Source organism: Protobothrops mucrosquamatus, unplaced genomic scaffold (assembly GCF_001527695.2).
Source record: "Protobothrops mucrosquamatus isolate PMUCROS unplaced genomic scaffold, P.Mucros_1.0 scaffold2618, whole genome shotgun sequence".
Classification (NCBI taxonomy): Eukaryota; Metazoa; Chordata; class Lepidosauria; order Squamata; family Viperidae; genus Protobothrops; species Protobothrops mucrosquamatus.
The window spans coordinates 188,480-209,026 of record NW_015388672.1 but is presented as its reverse complement, the minus strand read 5'-3'; the positions used below and the strand labels follow the sequence as shown (position 1 = coordinate 209,026).

Below are 20,547 nucleotides of genomic sequence, written 5' to 3'. Positions count from 1 at the left end.
GAGTGGGTCTCCTCAGGGTGCCGTCAGCCAGACAGTGCCGGCTGGCGACCCCCAGGGGGAGGGCCTTCTCGGTGGGAGCCCCCACCCTCTGGAACGAACTACCCCCAGAGATCCGGGTGATCCCGGATCTCCCCTCCTTCCGCCGCGCCCTAAAGACATGGCTTTTTCAACAAGCGGGTCTGGCCTAGGGATTTTTAGCAGGGTTTTTTAAGGGTATTTTAAGGATAATTTTAATGACCGGCCTTCTTAAATATTTCCTTTTAATTCGGTTTTTAATATAGATATCATTGTATTTGTATTGTGGTTTTTATGAGGCTGTTAGCCGCCCTGAGTCCCATGAGGAGAAGGGCGGGGTACAAATTAAATAAATAAATAAATAAATAAGGTGGTTAAGTGAATCTCTGCGGCTGTTTAAGTTAGTTACATGGTGGTTTAGTGAACCTGGCTTCCCCACTGCCTTCGCTTGTCAGAAAGTGGCAAATGGTGAGGGCATCGGGCTAGATAGCGGGAGATGGAAAGTTCTAGTTCCACCTTAGCCAGGAAAGCCGGCTGGGTCACCTTGGGTTAATCACCAGGAGAAGGTGAGTTCTAGTCCTGCTTTGGCCTTGAAAGCCGGCTGGGTGACCTTGGGTTAATCACTAGGAGAAGGTGAGTTCTAGTCCTGCTTTGGCCGTGAAAGCCAGCTGGATGACCTTGGGCTAATCACCAGGAGAAGGTGAGTTCTAGTCCTGCCTTAGCCATGAAAGTCATCTGGGTGACCTTGGGCTAATCACCAGGAGAAGGTGAGTTCTAGTCCCACTTTGGCCCTGAAAGCCAGCTGGGTGACCATGGGTTAATCACCAGGAGAAGGTGAGTTCTAGTCCTGCCTTAGCCATGAAAGTCAGCTGGGACCTTGAGTTAATCACCAGGAGAAGGTGAGTTCTAGTCCCACTTTGGCCATGAAAGCCAGCTGGGTGACCTTGGGCTACTCACCAGGAGAAGGTGAGTTCTAGTCCCGCCTTAGCCATGAAAGCCAGCTGGGTGACCTTGGGCTAATCACCAGGAGAAGGTGAGTTCTAGTCCCACTTTGGCCATGAAAGCCAGGTGGGTGACCTTGGGCTAATCACCAGGAGGTGAGTTCTAGTCCCGCCTTAGTCATGAGAGCCAGCTGAGTGATCTTGGGCCAGTCCCTCTCTCTCAGCGTTGTTCTTTTGGGGAAATTAGGAAGAGGCAGATGTGTTAGCGATGTCCACCACCTTTAGTTATTTATAGTTAACAATAAAGGTGGGATACAAATAAATAACATAAAATTTTCCAGTTTTGCTCATCTCCAGATATCTGGATTGCAATTCCCAGAATTCTCAGCCTTGTGGGAATGGAAACTCACGCCGAGACCGAGGAACACCGATTTAGACTATGCCTATTTAATCTCATGTTTGTTGTTTCATTCTGTGGTTTCCACAACAGGCGTTTCAAATTTCTTTAAAAACACACACACACACACACCCTTATTCCAATCTACTCTCAAGGTACTCAATTAGAGAGAGATTAACTATCACCTTTTTGGAAGGAGGTATTAGGAGAGCATAAAACGAAGAGTTTTTCCTCACAGGGTGCCCTAATCTTCTGAATCCTCTCCTCAGGGAATTAAGATTAGCGCCAGTATTTTTTTCCACAAGCCGCAGTAAAGCCACACGTTGGGACGCTTGGAATGAAATGCTGGGATTTTTAGCTATCCGCTTTAAGATTTCCGAGTTTTTATTGTGTTCTTTTCCCAGGCGCCTCTTTCTTTTTTTAAAGTTTATATTCCACGGCTTTGCAAAACAATATTATATTTGATCGATTGCCGATGACGGTGGGAGAATATACACGTAGTCCTTGATTTACAACCGTTCTTCTAGGATCACTCTGCAGGCTGTTTTATTTATTCAGCGCAAGGACTTACAAATACACGGACTTACAATGTATATTAACATTTCACCTACATTAATAACACAGTAAAATATGAATGACATAAAGATCTGTATGAGTAGTCTTCGACCTTCCAGCATTCATTTAGTGACCGTTCAACATTATAAGAGGATTGAAAAAAGGGACTTATAACTGTTTTTCACACTTAATGACTATCATCCAGATAGTCACATGATCCAAATTCAGGCCCTTGGCAACTGACTTATATATATGATGGTTGTAGCATCCTGGGGTCCCGGATTCATATTTATGACCGTTGCGGCATCCTGGGGTCACGTGATCCCCTTTTGCGACCTTCTGACAAGCAAAGTCAACGGGGGAAGCCGGATTCACTTAACAACCGGGTTACTAATTTTAACAACGGCAGGGATTCATTTAAGAGCTGTGGTAAAAATGGGGCAAAACTCGCTTAACAAATGCCTCACTTAGCAACGGAAATTTGGGGCTTAATCATGGTCATAAGTTGAGGACCGCCTGTACAGACACTTCTCGACTTACGATTAGAATTGGAACCGGAAAATTTGTCATTAAGCGATATGGTTGTTAATTCAGGTATCATGGGATGGCAAATTTCCTGAAAGTGAGAACAATTAACCAGTGGAACCACCTGCCTCCAGAAGTTGTAGGTGCTCCATCACTGGAGGTTTCTAAGAAGAGACTGGACAGCCATTTGTCTGAAATGGTATAGGATTTCCTGCCTGAGCAAGGGGTTGGACTAGATGACCTCCAAGCTCCCTTCCAACTTTATTATTATTATTATTATTATTATTATTATTATTATTATTATTATTATTATTATTGTTGTTGTTGTTGTTGNAGAACAGGGGTCTTCACACTTGGCCCTTTTATGACTTGTGGACTTCAACTCCCAGAATTCTTCAGCCAGGCACGCCTGGCTGAGGAATTCTGGGAGTTGAAGTCCACAAGTCAGAAAAGGGCCAAGTGTGAAGGCCCCCGACCTAATCAATACAAGCCAACCTATATAGTTTACCATTCACAAACCCCTTATGACTTTATAACCAATTCTAGACTTAAGAGTAACACATCTTTGCTTTTTCAGGCCCTGTTGGCTGCTACCAGTTAGAAAGACATCCATAAAATGGGTCTCCGAAGACATTGCTTAGACTCTCTCAAAGGTGTAACGGTCGTAACTTCAAGGACAGGTCATAAGTTCTGGTTGTTTTTTTGCACCATGCTAGGTTTATACCGTTACTAAATCAATGGTCGTAAACCGAAGACTACCTTCACTTAACAACTGTGGGAAGAAAGGACGTAAACTGGGCCGAAATTCCCTTAACAACCACCTCACTTAGCGAGAGATATTTTGGGCGCCACTGCGGACGTACATTGAGGACCACCTGTATTGTTTCAGGTAGATCTTCCAGTTGCCATTACAGCTTGGAATAATCACATGATTTTTTTTAAAAAAAAGTAAAGGTTTTTTTTAGAGGCAGTAGTATGCAGCAGCAGCCAAGAAAAGCTAATACAATCCTGGGTTGCATAAACAGAGGCATAGAATCAAGATCACGTGAAGTATTAGTACCGTTTTATAAAACCCTAGTGAGACCACACCTGGAGTACTGCAGCCAAATTTGGTCACCACATCACAAAAAAGATGTTGAGAGTCTGGAAAAAATTCAGAGAAGAGCAACTAAGATGATCCAAGGCCTGGAGACTAAAACATACGAAGAATGGCTGCAAGACTTGGGTTTGGCTAGTCTACAGAAAAGAAGAAATAGGGGAGACATGATAGCAGTCTTCCAGTATTTGAGGGGCTGCCACAAAGAACAGGGGGTCACGTTATTCACCAAAACACAAGAAAGGGAAAAGACATGAAACAACGGTTGGAAACTGATCAAAGAGAGAAGCAACTTGGAATTAAAGAGAAACTTCCTGACAGTGAGGACAATTAACCAGTGGAACAGCTTGCCACCAGAAATCGTAGGCGCTCCATCACTGGAGGTTTTTAAGAAGAGAATGGACAGTCACTTGTTTGAGATGGTATCGGTTCTCCTGCTTGAGCAGGGGGCTGGACTAGAAGACCTCCAAGGTCCCTTCCAGCTCTATTCTATTCTATTCTATTCTATTCTATTCTATTCTATTCTATTCTATTCTATTCTATTCTATTCTATTCCATTCCATTCTATTCCATTTCATATTTTCTATTCTATTCTATTCCATTCCATATTTTCTATTCTATTCTATTCTATTCTATTCTATTCTATTCTATTCTATTCTGTTCCATTCCATATTTTCTATTCTATTCTATTCTATTCTATTCTATTCTATTCTATTCTATTCTATTCTATTCTATTCTATTCTATTCTATTCTATTCTATTCTATTCTGTTCTGTTCTGTTCTGTTCTATTCCATTCCACATTCTATTCTATTCTATTCTATTCTGTTACATTCCATATTTTCTATTCTATTCTATTCCATATTTTCTATTCTATTGTATTCTATTCTATTCTATTCTATTCTATTCTATTCTATTCTATTCTATTCTATTCTATTCTATTCTATTCTATTCTATTCATACCGATCCGCAGATCGGCTGCATGGAGAATCCCAGGCAATCAACCCTTGCTTGCCGTTAGCCTGAAAACACCGGCAAAGATAAATGAGATGATTTCAAACCCGGAGAAAGGTTTTTATTTTATTTTCCTTTTTATTTCTCACTTGATAATCAAGGCCAGGATCACAGGCAAGGCAGGAGGAGAAATCTTCACCGGCGGCGGGTCCTGCATTCATCCGTTGCTAAGCAACGGTGGCCGAGGGTCCCCCATTCTCCTGGGCCTCCTTCAAATGAGTCTGCAGGCAACATCGGAGGAAGCACGGTGATGAATGGCTGGGCTACATCTTCACAACCGCAGCAGCCTTGCGAACAACGGCTTCCAAAATGGTGTGTGTGTGTGCGCGTGTCCGTGTGTGTGCGTTTTGTGTGTCTGTGTGCGTGCTTAAGGCTGGGAAGCACCTGAGAGCCATCGCTCTAATTTTCCAAGCATCCTCATCGTGCATCTTTTCGGAAATATTTGCAAATATATTTTTTATTTTTATGCACATTAGCGACCTCTAAAATCCTACTAGCACCCCGGTGGAGGCTCTCTCAACAACAAAAAAAAGACCTCCATGGAAGTGGGAGGAGGGGATTACACACACACACACACAGACACAGACACACACACACACACACACACATTTATATACACACATACAAACATACATATATTTATATATACACACATACACAACAGAAACATACATATATTTACTTATATATATACACACACACAAATACATATACACATATACACACAAACATATATATTTATATATATACATACACACAGATATACCTACACACAAACATACATTTATTTATTTATATATATACATACACACATACATATATTTATATACATACACACACACACATATATATATATACACATATACATACACACAAACATACATATATTTATATACATACACACATATATATACACAGCTGATGAAACCAGGACCGGTAACAAGGTCCAGGGGCCGTGTGCAGGCCAGGTTTTGAACTATAAAAGACTCCCACGGACTGACCGTTTAAGCCCTGATGATGTCAGCAGAATGCTGACGAAAGCTTGGCGTTGATATTGTAACATTAAACTCCTAGAGTTTGATTATTTTACCCTGGTGTTCGTTTTATTTTATTTATTTGGCATGGATGCACCCAGGGATCATATATTTAGTTTAATTATCAACACACACACATATATATATACACATATATACACACACACAAACATTTATATTTATACACACAAACACATACACAAACACACACACACACAAGTCAAGAAATCTGGAAAATGCTCTTTGCAAGGCAGCATACCCACAATTGCTTAAGGAAGAGAGGAAAAAAGGAGGGGGAAAAAACAAATTAAACCCAGGCAAGGCTTGGAGGCTGGCGAGAGACCCAGAGACTGGCTGTGGGGCAGGGATAATGTTGCTGGAGACCATCCGTAACACCCACGGCGAGTGGGAATCTGTGCCGGGGCGGGCGGGCGGCCACATTGTGTAAGCAGAACCTGCAAGATCGGGACACGTTTCCTTGGCTGCCTTAAAAGGGACACGTGTTTACAAGCAGTCCTCGACTTACAACAGTTTGAGCGGGGGGCTGGACTAGAAGACCTCCAAGGTCCCTTCCCGCTTTATTCTATTCAAATATTCTATTCGGTTCCTTTAGTGGCCATTCAAAGTTACAGGCGCTGGAAAAAGGGACCGATGACCGTTTTTCACCCTTGCGGCCGTCGCAGCATCCCTCAAGGTCATGGGATCAAAATTCAGACGGCAATTGCTTCATATTTATGACGGTCGGAGCGTCTCCGGGGTCACGCCACCCCCTTTTTGCGACCTTCTAACAAGCAAAAGTCAATGGGGGGGGGGGGAAAGCCAGTTTCACTTAATGACCCGTTGATTACTAACTTAATAAAACTGCAAGTGATTTGCTTAGCAACGGTGGCACGGAAGGCCGTAAAAGGGGGCAAGACCCCGATTAGCAAATGCCTCACTTAGCCACATAACTTTTGGGCTCAATTGTGGTCGTAACCCGAGGACAACTGGTACCTTAAAGCAAGGGGTCTTCAAACCGGGCCCTTTTATGACTCGTGGACTTCAACTCCCAGAATTCCTCAGCCAGCGTGCCTCTGCATTCAGGCTTGCAAGGGACTATATTTATACTGTCAGGCTTTGGAATTCCTTCTTCCAAACATTTTTGAAAGCTTGCACTGCTCCAATGTGCATACTACGCCGAGAGGGAGTAACTTTGTGGCTTAGCCTACAAACCCACATAATTTTCATTCTTTTTCTCACTGTGGAAATGCATCTCTACTGGGTTTTTTTTGTCAACATCTGCATCAAAGCGCACCACGCTTCCACCAATGGAGGTAGATTTCTCCCCTGCTAGTCAATTTGAACACATGAGGAAGAAACATTTTCATTCCAGGGGCTGAGCAGGGTGGTGCTCAATCTTTACCACAAATTAGACATTCATATGAGCCAGCATCGTGTAATTCTCCTTACTTGATGGACGCATCTCTGCTCCTTCACAGTTCACCTATTTTCCTGTTGACAGTCATGTTCCCATCCAGAACTTCTGTCTGAAAAGACTAGTGCTTGTATCAGGAAAGTTGTCACTTACTTCTGCCACACACACCAACCTACTCACTGTTACATAACCTGTCCTGAATCTTAATTCCCAAAAGTTGGAGTATAAGTACCCCTTAGAAAAATAATTTCAGTGGACGATCGCTTGACCATGAGCCAGCTGTGTGCAGCAGCATCCAAAAAAAGCTGATACAATCCTGGGTTGCATAAACAGAGGCATAGAATCAAGATCACGCGAGGTACTAGCAGCGCTTTATAAAACCTTAGTGAGGCCACACCTGGAATACTGCAGCCAATTTTGGTCACCATATCACAAAAAAGATATTGAGACCTTGGAAAAAGTTCAGAGAAGAGCAACTAAGATGATCCAAGGCCTGGAGACTAAAACATACGAAGAACGGCTGCAGGACTTGGGTTTGGCCAGTCTAAAGAAAAGAAGAAATAGGGGAGACATGATAACAGCTATTCCAGTATTTGAGGGGCTGCCACAAAGAAGAGGAGGGGGTCAAATGATTCTCCAAAGCACCAGAGGGCAGCAGAAGAAACAATGGTTGGAAACTGACCAGAGAGAGAAGCAACCTGGAATTAAGGAGAAACTTCCTAACAGTGAGGACAATTAACCAGTGGAACAGCTTGCCTTCAGACATTGTGGGCGCTCCATCACTGGAGGTTTTTAAGAAGAGACTGGACAGTCACTTGTCTGAGATGGTACAGGTTCTCCTGCTTGAGCAGGGGGCTGGACTAGAAGATCTCCAAGGTCCCTTCCAGCTCTATTCTATTCTATTCTATTCCATTCCATTCCATTCCATTCCATTCCATTCCATTCCATTCCATTCCATTCCATCCCATCCCATCCCATTGTATATAACAATAGACGATGCATTACTTAGAACAGCACACACATATTACAACAACCTCTTAAATCCTGGAATTTTCTCGAAGTCAAAACTATCAAATTCAGTCAGAACCCTCTTGTAGCTTTTGTGTCCATCATGATCAATATAAAAAAAAATGATACAATAATGGAGAAATAATATACAAAGCACTGTTGGAATTGGCTGCAAGAAGGATCAGCCCAGCTGATCCACGCTTAAAAAAAACAACACCAAATATACAACATAGAATGATAAGGCTGGAAGGGACCTTAGAGGTCTGCTAGTGATTAGTCCTGGGGTCTTTTATGACTGGTGGACTTCAACTCCCAGAATTCCTGAGCCAGCCATGCTGAGGGGAAAGGGAGAGGTTTTCAAGCTGAGCCATGCTGGCTCAGGAATTCTGGGAGTTGAAGTCCACAAGTCATGAAGGGGCCAAAGTTTCCCTCATGCTGGCTCAGGAATTCTGGGAGTTGAAGTCCACGAGTCATAAAAGAGCCCAGGTTGCCTACCCCTGGACTAATCCAATCTCCAGCTCAAGGCAGGAGACCTTATACTATCCTGGTCAAATGGTTGCCTGCTCCATTTTTGAAAACTTCCAGTGATGGAGTGCCCACAATTCCAGGAGACAAGCTATTCCACTGATGGTTTTCAAATTTTCTCCTTACTTTTATATCTTCTTACCACCAGGTTCCACTGAGGCAATGGTTAGAAAATTACATGCAACTAAGTGTCTTAGGACCACAGTGTATTGGGGGCCCTTCTGTGGTGGTCTAATCCTTCCTTTTTCTTCCACCATAAGGCTTCAGATGACTGATCTGCGGTGGATTGATTAACGTGTCTTTTCACGTTGGACAGGTCTAGGAGAAAACCACTAGCAATTTGCTATCCCCTAATAAGCCTTCCTACCACAAACCATATTACTCAATCTTACTAAGCAGCTCTTAAGCTTCTCCACCTCCAATAATATAATTTGTTAGACCCAAAAAAAAAAAATAATCCAACGTATTAAACCCTTAAAGATCATTCTAGCTATTATCCTCCTTTAAGCTACAGAATTGGCTTAAACAGCTGGGATCATGGACATCTGCGCAAGATATTTACCCCACGTAGTAGAGCTGTATTATCCTTCTTATCTTTCCTACTACCTTCTCCTATTGGTTGTCTGTGATTATCACGTTGTTGTTTGTATGTACGCTGAGAGCTTAGGCGCCAGAGATAAATCCCTTGTGTGTCCAATCACACTTGGCCAATAAACAATATTCTATATTCTATAATTCTGTATTCTTTCGAGCGGCGTGGTGGCCTAGAGGCGAAGACACTCGTCTCACATTCAGGATGTTGAGAGTTCAAGCCTAGACAGCGACAGATGTTTCTCTCTCTGGCCGCAAAGAGGAAACATCTGCTGGGAACTCCATGTAGGTGTCAGGAAGGGCCTCTGGTCAGTAAATGCTCAGCTCCATTCAGTCGCCCTGACACAAGGGATTTATATGCTTATATAAACGTATATATATATGAGTTCTCTCCTTTGCCCCACCACTAAAGAAAAGAAGAAATAGGGGAGACACGATAGCAGGGTTCCAGTATCTGAGGGGCTGCCACAAGGCAGAGGGGGTCACATTGTTCACCAGAGGGAAGGACGAGAAACAACGGTTGGAAACTGACCAAAGAGAGAAGAAACCTGGAATTAAGGAGAAACTTCCTGACAGGGAGGACAATCAGTCAGGGGAACAGCTTGCCACCAGAAATCGTGGGCGCTCCATCACTGGAGGTTTTTAAGAAGAGACTAAATAGTCACCTGTCTGAGATGGTATAGGTTCTCCTGCTTGAGCAGGGGGCTGGACTAGAAGACCTCCAAGGTCCCTTCCAGCTTCTATTCTATTCTATTCTATTCTAATTTCTATTCTATTCTATTCTAATTTCTATTCTATTCCATTCCATTCCATTCCATTCCATTTTCTATTCTATTCTATTCTATTCTATTCTATTCTATTCTATTCTATTCTAATTTCTATTCTATTCTAGTCCATTTCATTCTAATTTCTATTCTAATTTCTATTCTATTCTATTCTAATTCTATTCTATTCTATTCTATTCTATTCTATTCTATTCTATTCTATTCTATTCTATTCTATTCTATTCTATTCTAATTTCTATTCCATTCCACTCTATTCTATTCTCTCTTTATTTTCCTGGTCCTGTCCAGTTTTTGACTGCACTCCTTGACTACTACCAATTAGTAAACATGTCTCTTGACTCCTACGTGTCTACCGCAAGTCACAGTGGCAAATGTGTCATGATAACAACACAGAAATTAGTTCAGTTACATTCTTCGGATCAGTATCTAACTCATGTCATTGGCACAAAGTCATTATAGTTTTGTTTCTTTTAACGACCTTGTAATCCCTTGCATATATAATGTATGTGTGTTTGTGTTTGTGTGTGTGTGTGTGTGTATAAATTCTTATTTTATTTATCCCATTTAATTCAGCTTCCACTGAATACAGTGATGATGATATACAGACTTGGAACCAGCAGAATGATATCAACCAGACAGAAAAGGATCAAGCCTACTTTCACACAACACCCAGTTCCCAAATTAACTCAGTTTATGAGTTTGCCCTCTAGGCCTAACCATTAACTAATCAACAAGATAAACCATCAAACACACCACAACTAAGGCTCAACACCGGGGGTCTTCAAACTTGGCAACTTTAAGACTTGTGGACTTCAACTCCCAGAATTCCCTGGCTGGCTGAGGAATTCTGGAAGTTGAAGTCCACAAGTCTTCAAGTTGCCCAGTTTGAAGAGCCCTGCTCAACACTAATGAAGCTTAAGAGTTGGTAGGGAAGTCTCCAAGGAACATGAACCGGAAGGGAACCATCATCATGACCTGCAAAGTATATCAATGTTCTTCTTTCTGTCTGAAATGAAGCAGGAGAGGTGACAGGTTCTTTGACAGGAGAGATGGAAGTTCTCCAGGAAAAGCAGAAGAAGTGAAGAGAACAGCACAGAACAGCTAAAAAGGCCTGTTGGCAAACAAGTGGAAGGGTCTGTCTCAAAGTAGCAAGAATATCAAGGAGAAGTTGGTTCCAGTAGAATTGAGGAACCAATTACCAGATTCTTCCTCTATAGGATGTTCAACAGTTGACTGAACAAATCATGTCCTAAAACAATGAAGAAACACTTGGAATCTGAGGATTGAAGAAATCCCAGATTGACCTTGAGAAAGAAGGCACGATGATGGGAGATGTCTTCTCCAGGGAAACCAAAGCAGGTATCTCCAGAGCTGATCTGACACTGGGGGACGTGTACTCTCTTCCAGATGTTCGTGTACAGGACATGATAGGGAGGTGATCAGGATTATTCAAAGCCAGTAACAACCATCTTTCCTTCTTGATCCAAATGGGGATGAAGGACCTCGCCATGGGAGACCTTGAAAAAAAATAAACCTCTGGAGACCATGACGCCACGGTCAGGCAAGTGAAGAAACTGGAAGCAAAGGTCATTTTCTCAATTCTTCCATGGCAATTGAAAGAAAAGCAGAAATCAAGGAATGGTTATGCAAGAGGTGTCTCCAAGAAGGACTGGGTTCTAGAACAGGGGCCTTCAAACTTGGCCCTTTTATGACTTGTGGACTTCAACTCCCAGAATTCCTCAGCCAGGCACGTTTGAAGACCCCTGGTCTGGATCCAAGCCCGCAGTTTCATCAAAATGGCTGAGTGAGGAATTCTGGGAGTTGAAGTCCACAAGTCATAAAAGGGCCAGGTTTGAAGACCCCTAGTCTGGATCCAATCCTGCAGTTTCATCAAAATGGCCGACTGAGGAATTCTGGGAGTTGAAGTCGCTCGCCTCACATTCAGGATGTCTTTGGAGAATAGCTTGACTCCCTCTTCTTTGGGGCAGCCCCTGAGATATTGGAACACTACAATCATGTCCCCCCCTCGTCCTTCTCTTCATTAAACTAGTCATTACACCCACAACTTGTGGAGGCAGGATGTTCCACTGATTAATTGTTCTCACTGTCAGGAAGTTTCTCCTTAGTTCTAGGTTGCTTCTCTCCTTGATGAGTTTCCATCCGTTGCTTCTTGTCCTGCCTTCAGGCGCTTTGGAGAATAGCTTGACTCCCTCTTCTTTGGGGCAGCCCCTGAGATATTGGAAGACTGCTATCCTATCCCCCCTCGTCCTTCTCTTTGTTAAACTAGACATACCCAAGTAGACAAAGAGAGGACAAGAGAGAGAACTCAGTTACCTTAGCTGAATTCAAGGACTAGATCCCAGGTTACTAAAGTATCTGGTGAATGCAACCACAAAGATTCTTTTGGCAATTTTTGAGAACTCCTAGGAGACTGGAGGAGAGCAAATTATCATCTCGTCCTCAAAAAAGAAGAGGATGACCTGGGAAATTTACAGACTTTTCAGCTTGATCTATATACCGGGCAACATCTTTGAAGAGATGACCGAACTGCATCTTTATGAACATCTGAATAGGCAACAAACCTAGGATTTGTGGCAATCAAACCATGACAAGCCAACCTCATCTTCTTTGATAAGAGTTACCAGCTTAGTAAGTAAGGGGAATGTTATGAACACCACGTCTCAAAATGCTTTTTCCAAAAGGCAACTGGACTTTCTTGGTTCCCCCCCCCCCACTTTTTGACAATGTTTCATTTTTGTCTAATTAAATTGTAAATTGTCTAGTTTAATGAAGAGAAGGACGAGGGGGGACATGATAGCAGCCTTCCAATATCTCAGGGGCTGCCCCAAAGAAGAGGGAGTCAAGCTATTCTCCAAAGCGCCTGAAGGCAGGACAAGAAGCAACGGGTGGAAACTGATCAAGGTGAGAAGCAACTTCCAACTAAGGAGAAACTTCCCAACAGTGAGAACAATTAAGCAGTGGAACAGCTTTTGCCTCCAGACGTCGTGAGTGCTTCCATCGCTGGAGGTTTTGAAGAAGAGATTGGACAACAATTTATTTGAAATGGCATAGGGTTTCCTGCTTGAGCAGGATGTTGGACTAGATGACCTCCAAGATCCCTTCCAACTCTGTTATTTAGTTCTGAACTGAAGAAGCTTCTTGGATGAGAAGCAAAACATTTTCAAAGGGGGGGGGGAGAAACCACCAAGAAAGTCCAGTTGCCTTCTGGAAAAAGCATCTCTGGGGCAACCATGGCCTGGATGATGGAGAACTTCTACAGACATTTATAAACACCACAATCTTTGGCACAGTGTCTCAGGATATTCCTCACAAAACAGTAAGCTGTGGTCTGGCTGATACTAGCTAGATTAGTGATGGTGAACTTTTTAGAGACCGAGTGCCCAAAAACCGGTCCTGCCCCTGCTCTACCCCCTGCCCTGCCCGCCCGCAGGGCCACTCACCACCTCCAGGCCCCGCCGCAGATCGCCCAGCAGCGCCATGGTGGCCATGCCCTCTGCCCGCACCCCGCAGCATCAACTGTGCGCGATGGGTCGTGAGGGCAGAGTCTTGTCTACGCTGCCTGGCTGCCATGTCCTTGGCTGCGCTGCTCCACATGGGGCGACTCTCCTCCAGGGGGGCTGCTGGTGAGGAGGGGGTCGCGGGGGGAGGCAAGGCTGGGGCAACGGCAGGTGTGCCCACAGAGAGGGCTCCGAGTGCCGTCTCTGGCACCCGTGCCATACAGTAGGTTCGCCACCACTGAGCTAGATGGACTCATGAGTTGGCTGAGTGGCCACATCCAAAGGGTACTGGTTAATGACACCACGTCAGCTTGGAGGGAAGGAGTGAGTGAAGGGACACAAAATGAAACTACGTCCTGGGCCTTGGGCGGTTCAACAGTTTTATCCACAATTTTGATGATGGAATTAAGGGGATCCTTATCAGCTCTTCGGGTGACACGAAACAAGAACAGGTGGCTAGGATTTTAGATGAAAGAGAGAAAAATTAAAGAGATCTAGGCTAGAGCAGTGGACTGGGGGAAAAAATGGAATTTAGCAAGGAGAAATATCACGTTCTGCATTTCAGGATGAAGGACCAGAGAGACTTGGCTTGATCGTCGTTGACAAGGTGTTGGGTGTCCTTGATGACCACAGATTAAACTTAAGTCAGAAACTTGATCCCTCTGCTAAAAAGATACAATACAGGTAGTCCTCGGCTTACAACATGACCATTTGAAGTCATGATGGTACTGAAAAAGGGACTTACAACCACTTTTTGCTTACAGCCTTTACAGCAGGGGTAGTCAACCTTGGCTCTTTTATGACTTGTGGACTTCAACCCCCAGAATCCCTCAGCCAGGCACGCTGAGGGGAAAGGGAGAGGTTTCCAAGCTGAGCCATGCTGGCTCAGGAATTCTGGGAGTTGAAGTCCACGAGTCATAAAAGAGCCAAGGTTGACTACCCCTGCTTTACAGTATCTCCCCGGCCACGTGGTCAAAATTCAGACGCCTGGCAACTGACTCATATTTCTGACCGGTGCAGTGTTCTGGGGGTTTGTGTGGTTCCCCCTTTTGTGACCTTCGAACAAGCCAAGTCATTAGGGAAGCCAGGTTTGCTTAACGACTGCGTTACTAACTTCACAACCGCAGCGATTCACACCAGAACGTTTTTGTCCAACGGGTCAAAACAAATTAAAACGATCGTTCAACCACCGTCTCACTTAGCAATAGAAATTGTGGTTGTAAATTGCGGACCCTACCTGTGCTTATAAACGCTACCTTGGGAAGTACGGATTCCAGACCACAGGATGAAATTCTTCCTGGTCAACATTCATTAGCACAAACAAGACAACTGAGAGGTAATAGCATTCTTCGGACAGCTGAAGAATGGCCGCATTGAAAAGACGTGGACTTATTCTCTGTTTCCCCCAGAATCAGAACCAACAAAGTCACAACTACAAGGAAAGAAATTCAATCAGACAGCAGTAATAATCTCCTAACAAATATGACCTTGAAGCCAGTGGACATTTGATATAAGAGCTCTCCTTTGCCAGACGCTTTTCAAACCCTCTTTGTAGGGTTCTCTTGTCAAAAATGGTCAATGGAATCCTGTACTCAGCGAAGACTTAGGATGGATAATGTCTGCTTGATTCTAGACAATTGATTATATATAAATGTAGTTAAACAGCACGGAATAGTCATCTGCGTATCTAGAAAGAGATGGGATGGGAGAGATACTCGATTGCTGGAGGAATTCTCTTACCTGAAACAGCTGGGGAATCGTAGACATTCCTGTCCTTCCGACTTGCTCTGAACGTCTGAAAGTCCTTCTCCCGGTAGGTCCCAAATCCGTCAAAGCTCCTTCTCTTCGCTCCGCTGGGGTCCCCGTCTCGCTTGTCACTCCCAGAATTCATCTCGCCAAAGACATCCATCGCATCGGTCCTCGTATTGCTGTCCGCGTTCCCAGCGTACTTTTTCATGCAGGGCTCATCACCGCTCGAGTTGTTCTTATCCTTGCCCGGGGCCCACTGTTGGGTGTCGGAGAGCGACAATGTAGAGAGGGTGTCCACCTCAAAGCTACTCTTGGACCCTTTGTGCCCAGCTTCACAGTGCTGGTGCTTCTGTTTGTCCTTGTGTTTGACTTTCTCCGTCAACAAGGAGAGGTCTTTCTCGGAGACGTTTAGCCTCTCGCCCACCGAATGGCTGGAGAAACCGGGAGTCTTGCTTGCAAAGAGGCTACTGAGGTCCTCGTGAGCCCCCAATATCCGCTCCTCCTTGTGTTTGTGCTTATGTTTGTGTTTCCTTTTGTGAAGTCGCCCACCGGATAAGCTGGACCCCGAAACCTTGGTGGAGGTCAGCGAGGAATGGACGTCTCCAAGGCCCATCCCTACGGGCGTCTGCAAGTGAACGCCGTGCTTGGCTTTATGCTTGGCAGTGTTGGGCATCTTCATGTGTGAACTTGGATGGAACTGGGGAGGGGGCACAGTGGGCCTCATGAAAGGAGACGCCGTGCCAAGGGTGTGAGACAAGTACAACGGGGCCGGGTACTGACTGTAGTAGCCAAGGTTCATCATAGGCATTGATGTGTAAGGCATTCCATAGGGTGCATAGTAACTCCCGCTGGGAATAGGGTAACCAAACCCTTGTAAGAAAGGCACCTTCGTCATGGTGTCATTGGTTTTGGCAGGCCGTCCACGCTTTTTCTTAGACTTCATGTCGGAGGTCCTGCGAAGATACAGCAATGGGTCGTACTGGATGTATGGCACAGGGTAGTAGGGATCAAAGTTGATCCTGAAAATGCTGGGGTACGGATTCTCGTGATAAAAGGTATAGCTTCGGTGAGAAATCCTGAAGACTTGGAACTTGCTGATGAGCTCCTCCAGGTCAGCCAGGAACTGGAGATCGTCTCTGTTCTGTAAGTTTTTCCGCTTCCTCTTGTGCTTTGGCTTCTTCATGGACTCGTGGGAGAGAAAGTTCTCCACAATGAGATGCTTGGGCCTGTGGCTGTGCCTGTTCTTACTGCTGGTGTCCGACTGGACAGCTTCTGGGTTGTCCAGGCTACAGAAATCGAAGGAGTATCTTCGGCGAGATTCTGACGTCTTCTCGGCTTGATCCGCCGTGCTATTATTGTCCGTGCCGATGCCGCTGTCGCTCGGTATGGTTTCTTCGCTATGGGACTCGCTCAGGGGAGACAAGGTGATTTCCTTCAGAGAACCGATATCGCAAAGGTGGGAAGGAGAGTTGGCCATGAGCCTGGGTGGGGACAACTTCCAAGTCCCGCCGTGGATTCCTTTCGGAATTTTGGTGGGGAGCGCGCTGATGGGTTGTAGATTTGGCATCGTCTTTAACTCTGAAAAATTGGTTTCGGTGCTGGCGGGGCTAAGGTTGCCGTGAGACCCCACGAGCTGCATTGAGAGCGGGTGAACCGTTGCTGGTGAGGACGTCACGAGGGACTGCAAGGTTAAAGGCACGGCTGGGTGATCAGGCTGGCTAGAGATAGGCCTCAAATGTTTGACAACCGTCTTCGGGTCTTCCGGCGGAGACTGGACCTCCGACCTCGGCTTCCTCCCCCTCTTCTTGCCTATGTAGATCGTCCCTCGTTTGCTCACGTTGATTTGCTTTCCTAATCTCGCGTCAATCGTTGGAGCTCCCGAGCTGGCTGGCGGCTGGGTTTTGGCTTTCAAAGAGATATTACTGGAACACGACAAGATCTGGCTCAAGAGATTCTTCCTCTTGAGGGTTTTCATCTTGTTGATCGTCTTGATGGTCTTCTTATCCAGCACGCCGAGCTTGCCCACCTTTTTGTGAAATTTCAACTCGCCGGACGAGTTTTCTTCTCCCGAAGGCATCGGAGCCAGATTGACCAAGCTTCGCCTCCTCTTTCTTTTTTTTGTACCCGGGAATTCCCGACTGATCGGGCTGACTGGGCTGGTGGACGTTCCCTCGTGGATGGTCTCGACGGTGAGCAAAGGCTGTTTCTTGGGTCGGCCCCTCTTCTTCTTGATGGGAGTGATCACAGTCAGACTGTCTGTGTTGGTATAGAGAGGACTGGACGGCGTTATGGGATAAGCGGATGGAGGCTCTATCATCAGCTTCTCAGATGGACCCAGAGAAGGTTCCCGGAACACGTTTTTAGATTTGCTACAAGTCCACCTTCGTTTGGCTGAAAATTTGGGGTGCTGAATCTCCAAATGCTTGCTGAGGGCAGGGATATCATTTGTCACCGAAACAGATGTGACGGTTGTGGTCTTTCTAAGCCTGTTCGCATTGCTTGAGGGCAATTTATTGGTCATCTCATTTTTTTCACTGGGTACCGCTGACGGAGATTCGATCTCAGGACTTTTCCCCAGCTTTGTAATACGGGGATCTTTCTTAGACAAGTCGGCTTGGCTGCTACTCCGGCTGACTACGACATCGCTGCTTACGGGGTGCCCAGAAAATGGAGATTTCTCCAAGATGGCCTTCTCAGGAGCCATTTTCGTTGACTGTCTTTTCTTCCGTTTGTGACCGGGGGGTTCCCCTATGGGACCTTTGATCGGGATAGTAATCCGCACATGGCTTGAATCGTTTTCAGAAAGGTTGGCAGAATTTGGGCTTTGTCGGGGAGACAGCAGTTTGTTCGCGCCGGATTCCTTCTTCCCGTCCACGTGGTTGTTGGGCTGGGCTTCCAATGACTTTGGAGCGTTTTTCATCCATTCTAGGTCCGTATTTGGGACGGTCTGGTGGCTTAAGTCTTTCTTACTGGACTTTTTCTTCGAGCTGGTGCTGGTTTGATCCAGGGGGTCTACCTGCCCTCCGGCCTCCGGATTCAAAAATCCACTGCAGTCAACCAGATTGCCAGCCTGGGAAGCTACTCCGAGCGTGTTTGACCCTGGGGTTGCAGTGCAAGGGGAAAGATCTTTGTTACTACCGCCCGTCAGCTGAGCCCAGGCGCTGTTAGAATTTGCCTTCTTAACTTGGGATTTGCTGAACGAGAGTCCGGCCTCTGACCCCGAGACCTTAGGGGAATTAGTGACTTCTCGGTTTGGCTCTGGAGGAAGGAAGCAAGCTTGAGAAGTCGCTCCAGGCTCAGAGGTCAATGACCAGTCGTGATGATGCTGGTTGCTATTTCTTTGCTGGTGCCGCGATTTTAAGGTGTCGCTGGTGAAGTCCTGGGGATCTAGACCTAGTATCACTTGGTGCCTTACAAAGACGTCGGACAGCATTGGGACCTCTTTTCCCTCTGTTCCTTTCTCTTTTTCCAAATTCGGAAGGGTAGGATATATAGAAATTAAGTATTTTTTTATTAAAAATATACGAATCCCAATCCCAAAAAATTTTATTGTAAGAATTATAAATCGTTTGTCGTACAACAGACAGTTCATGTATTTAAAAAACAATGAGTAATAATTAGATAAGATAACCTTTATTGTCATTTTTTTTTACTGTGGGCATAGCGGCACACATCAAAAATGAAATTTAGTTGCCCGCTCTCAAAGTGAAACACGTACATGACACACACCTAAACATACTACGTACAACATATGTATAGATCCACACCCCTACATATTATCATAATCAGTATGTTAGTTAATCGCTCAATAGTCTTCTTACTAGTATATATTCAAAGTTACATAATACACATCACGTTCCTTTCTCTCTAACTCGTTTTTCTAGCCATCGATAAAAATGGTCCCACGTTCTAAAGGACACTGAGTCTTCTTTCTCTTTTTATCTTTAATGTCAACCTGTCCATTTCTGCACAATCTAAAATTTTCTTCATTCGTTCTTCTCCCGTCGGTAAGTTTTCATTTTTTCCAATATTGGGCGAGTACAATTCTCGCTGCAGTGAATACATGTAAAATTAAGTATGTGCAATCTTTCTCATAGTTTCCTCCTATTATGCCTAACCGAAACAGTTCTGGCTTAAAAATCTGTATGTTTTTTAGTCATTGTGTATTTTTGACCCAAATCTTTTAGCTTTAGGCAGTGGTGGGATTCAAATATGTGAACAACCGGTTCTCTGTGTGGATGCCGCTTCCAGAAATCGATTCTGGGCCTGGGCAACAAAAAATTAGCTACCGGTTCTGCCGAAGTGGTGTGAACTGGCTGAATCCCACCACTGGCTTTAGGGCACGTCCACCAGATATGATAATAAGTACCTGGTTTTTGTTTAGGTTTCCAACACTTGTTTGACATGTTTTTAAACATTTTCGCTAATCTCACCGGTGTTAAATGCCATCTATAAATTATATATCTCTTTTTTTTTTTGCAGGTGAATGCTATCCCCGCATCGAAAAGTTGTTTACATGGACACTGCTATTATTTATTTCACTCATTTATTTGTTGTCCAGTTGCTAAGTCGTGTCTAAGTCTTCTCCCAAAGGGGCTTTTTCAAAAGGCAGCTGCCTTTGAAAAAACAAAGTCCAGTTGCCTTTATAATAATACTAATACTAATAATAAAGTTGGAAGGGACCTTGGAGGTCATCTAGTCCAACCCCCTGCTCAGGCAGGAAACCCTTTGAAAAAGCACTTTGGGACAACGATGACCTGGATGACTGAGAATTTCCACAGGCGCGTGTCCAAGTCTTTGCAACTTCATGGACCACAGCACACACACACACACACCCTCGTCCTGCACTGCCTCTTGGAATTTGCCCCAATTCATGTCCATTGCATCAATGACACCATCTAACCATCTCATCCTCGGCTGTCCCCTTCTCTTTTTGCCTTCCATCTTTCTCCGCATCGGGCTCTCCTTTCCCATGATTATTTATTTGCATCGTTGCCTTTATTGTTTTCGCACATAACTCAAGATGGCGAACGCATTCCAACAAACCCATTTTCCCCACAACGACAACTCTGTGAGGTGGGTTGGGCTGAGAGAGAATGACTGGCCCAAGGTCACCCAGTTAGCTTTCATGGCTAAGGCGGGACTAGAACTCACAGTCTCCTGGTGATTGGCCCAAAGTCACCCAACTGGCTTTCATGGCTAAGGCGGGACTAGAACTCACAGTCTCCTGGTGATTGGCCCAAAGTCACCCAACTGGCTTTCATGGCTAAGGCGGGACTAGAACTCACAGTCTCCTGATGATTGGCCCAAAGTCATCCAACTGGCTTTCATGGCTAAGGCGGGACTAGAACTCACAGTCTCCTGATGATTGGCCCAAAGTCA

At 44.8% G+C, this 20,547-nt stretch overlaps 1 protein-coding gene across 1 annotated transcript in view; it reads right to left on the bottom strand.

Moving 5' to 3' along the window:
• SETBP1 (SET binding protein 1) overlaps positions 1-20,547 on the bottom strand; it is a 275,749-nt gene that overhangs the window by 78,340 nt on the left and 176,862 nt on the right. Inside the window, exon 3 of the mRNA XM_029285964.1 lies at positions 15,157-18,552. Coding sequence (XP_029141797.1) covers positions 15,157-18,552 — 3,396 coding nt within the window. The remainder of the gene's footprint in view (positions 1-15,156; positions 18,553-20,547) is intronic.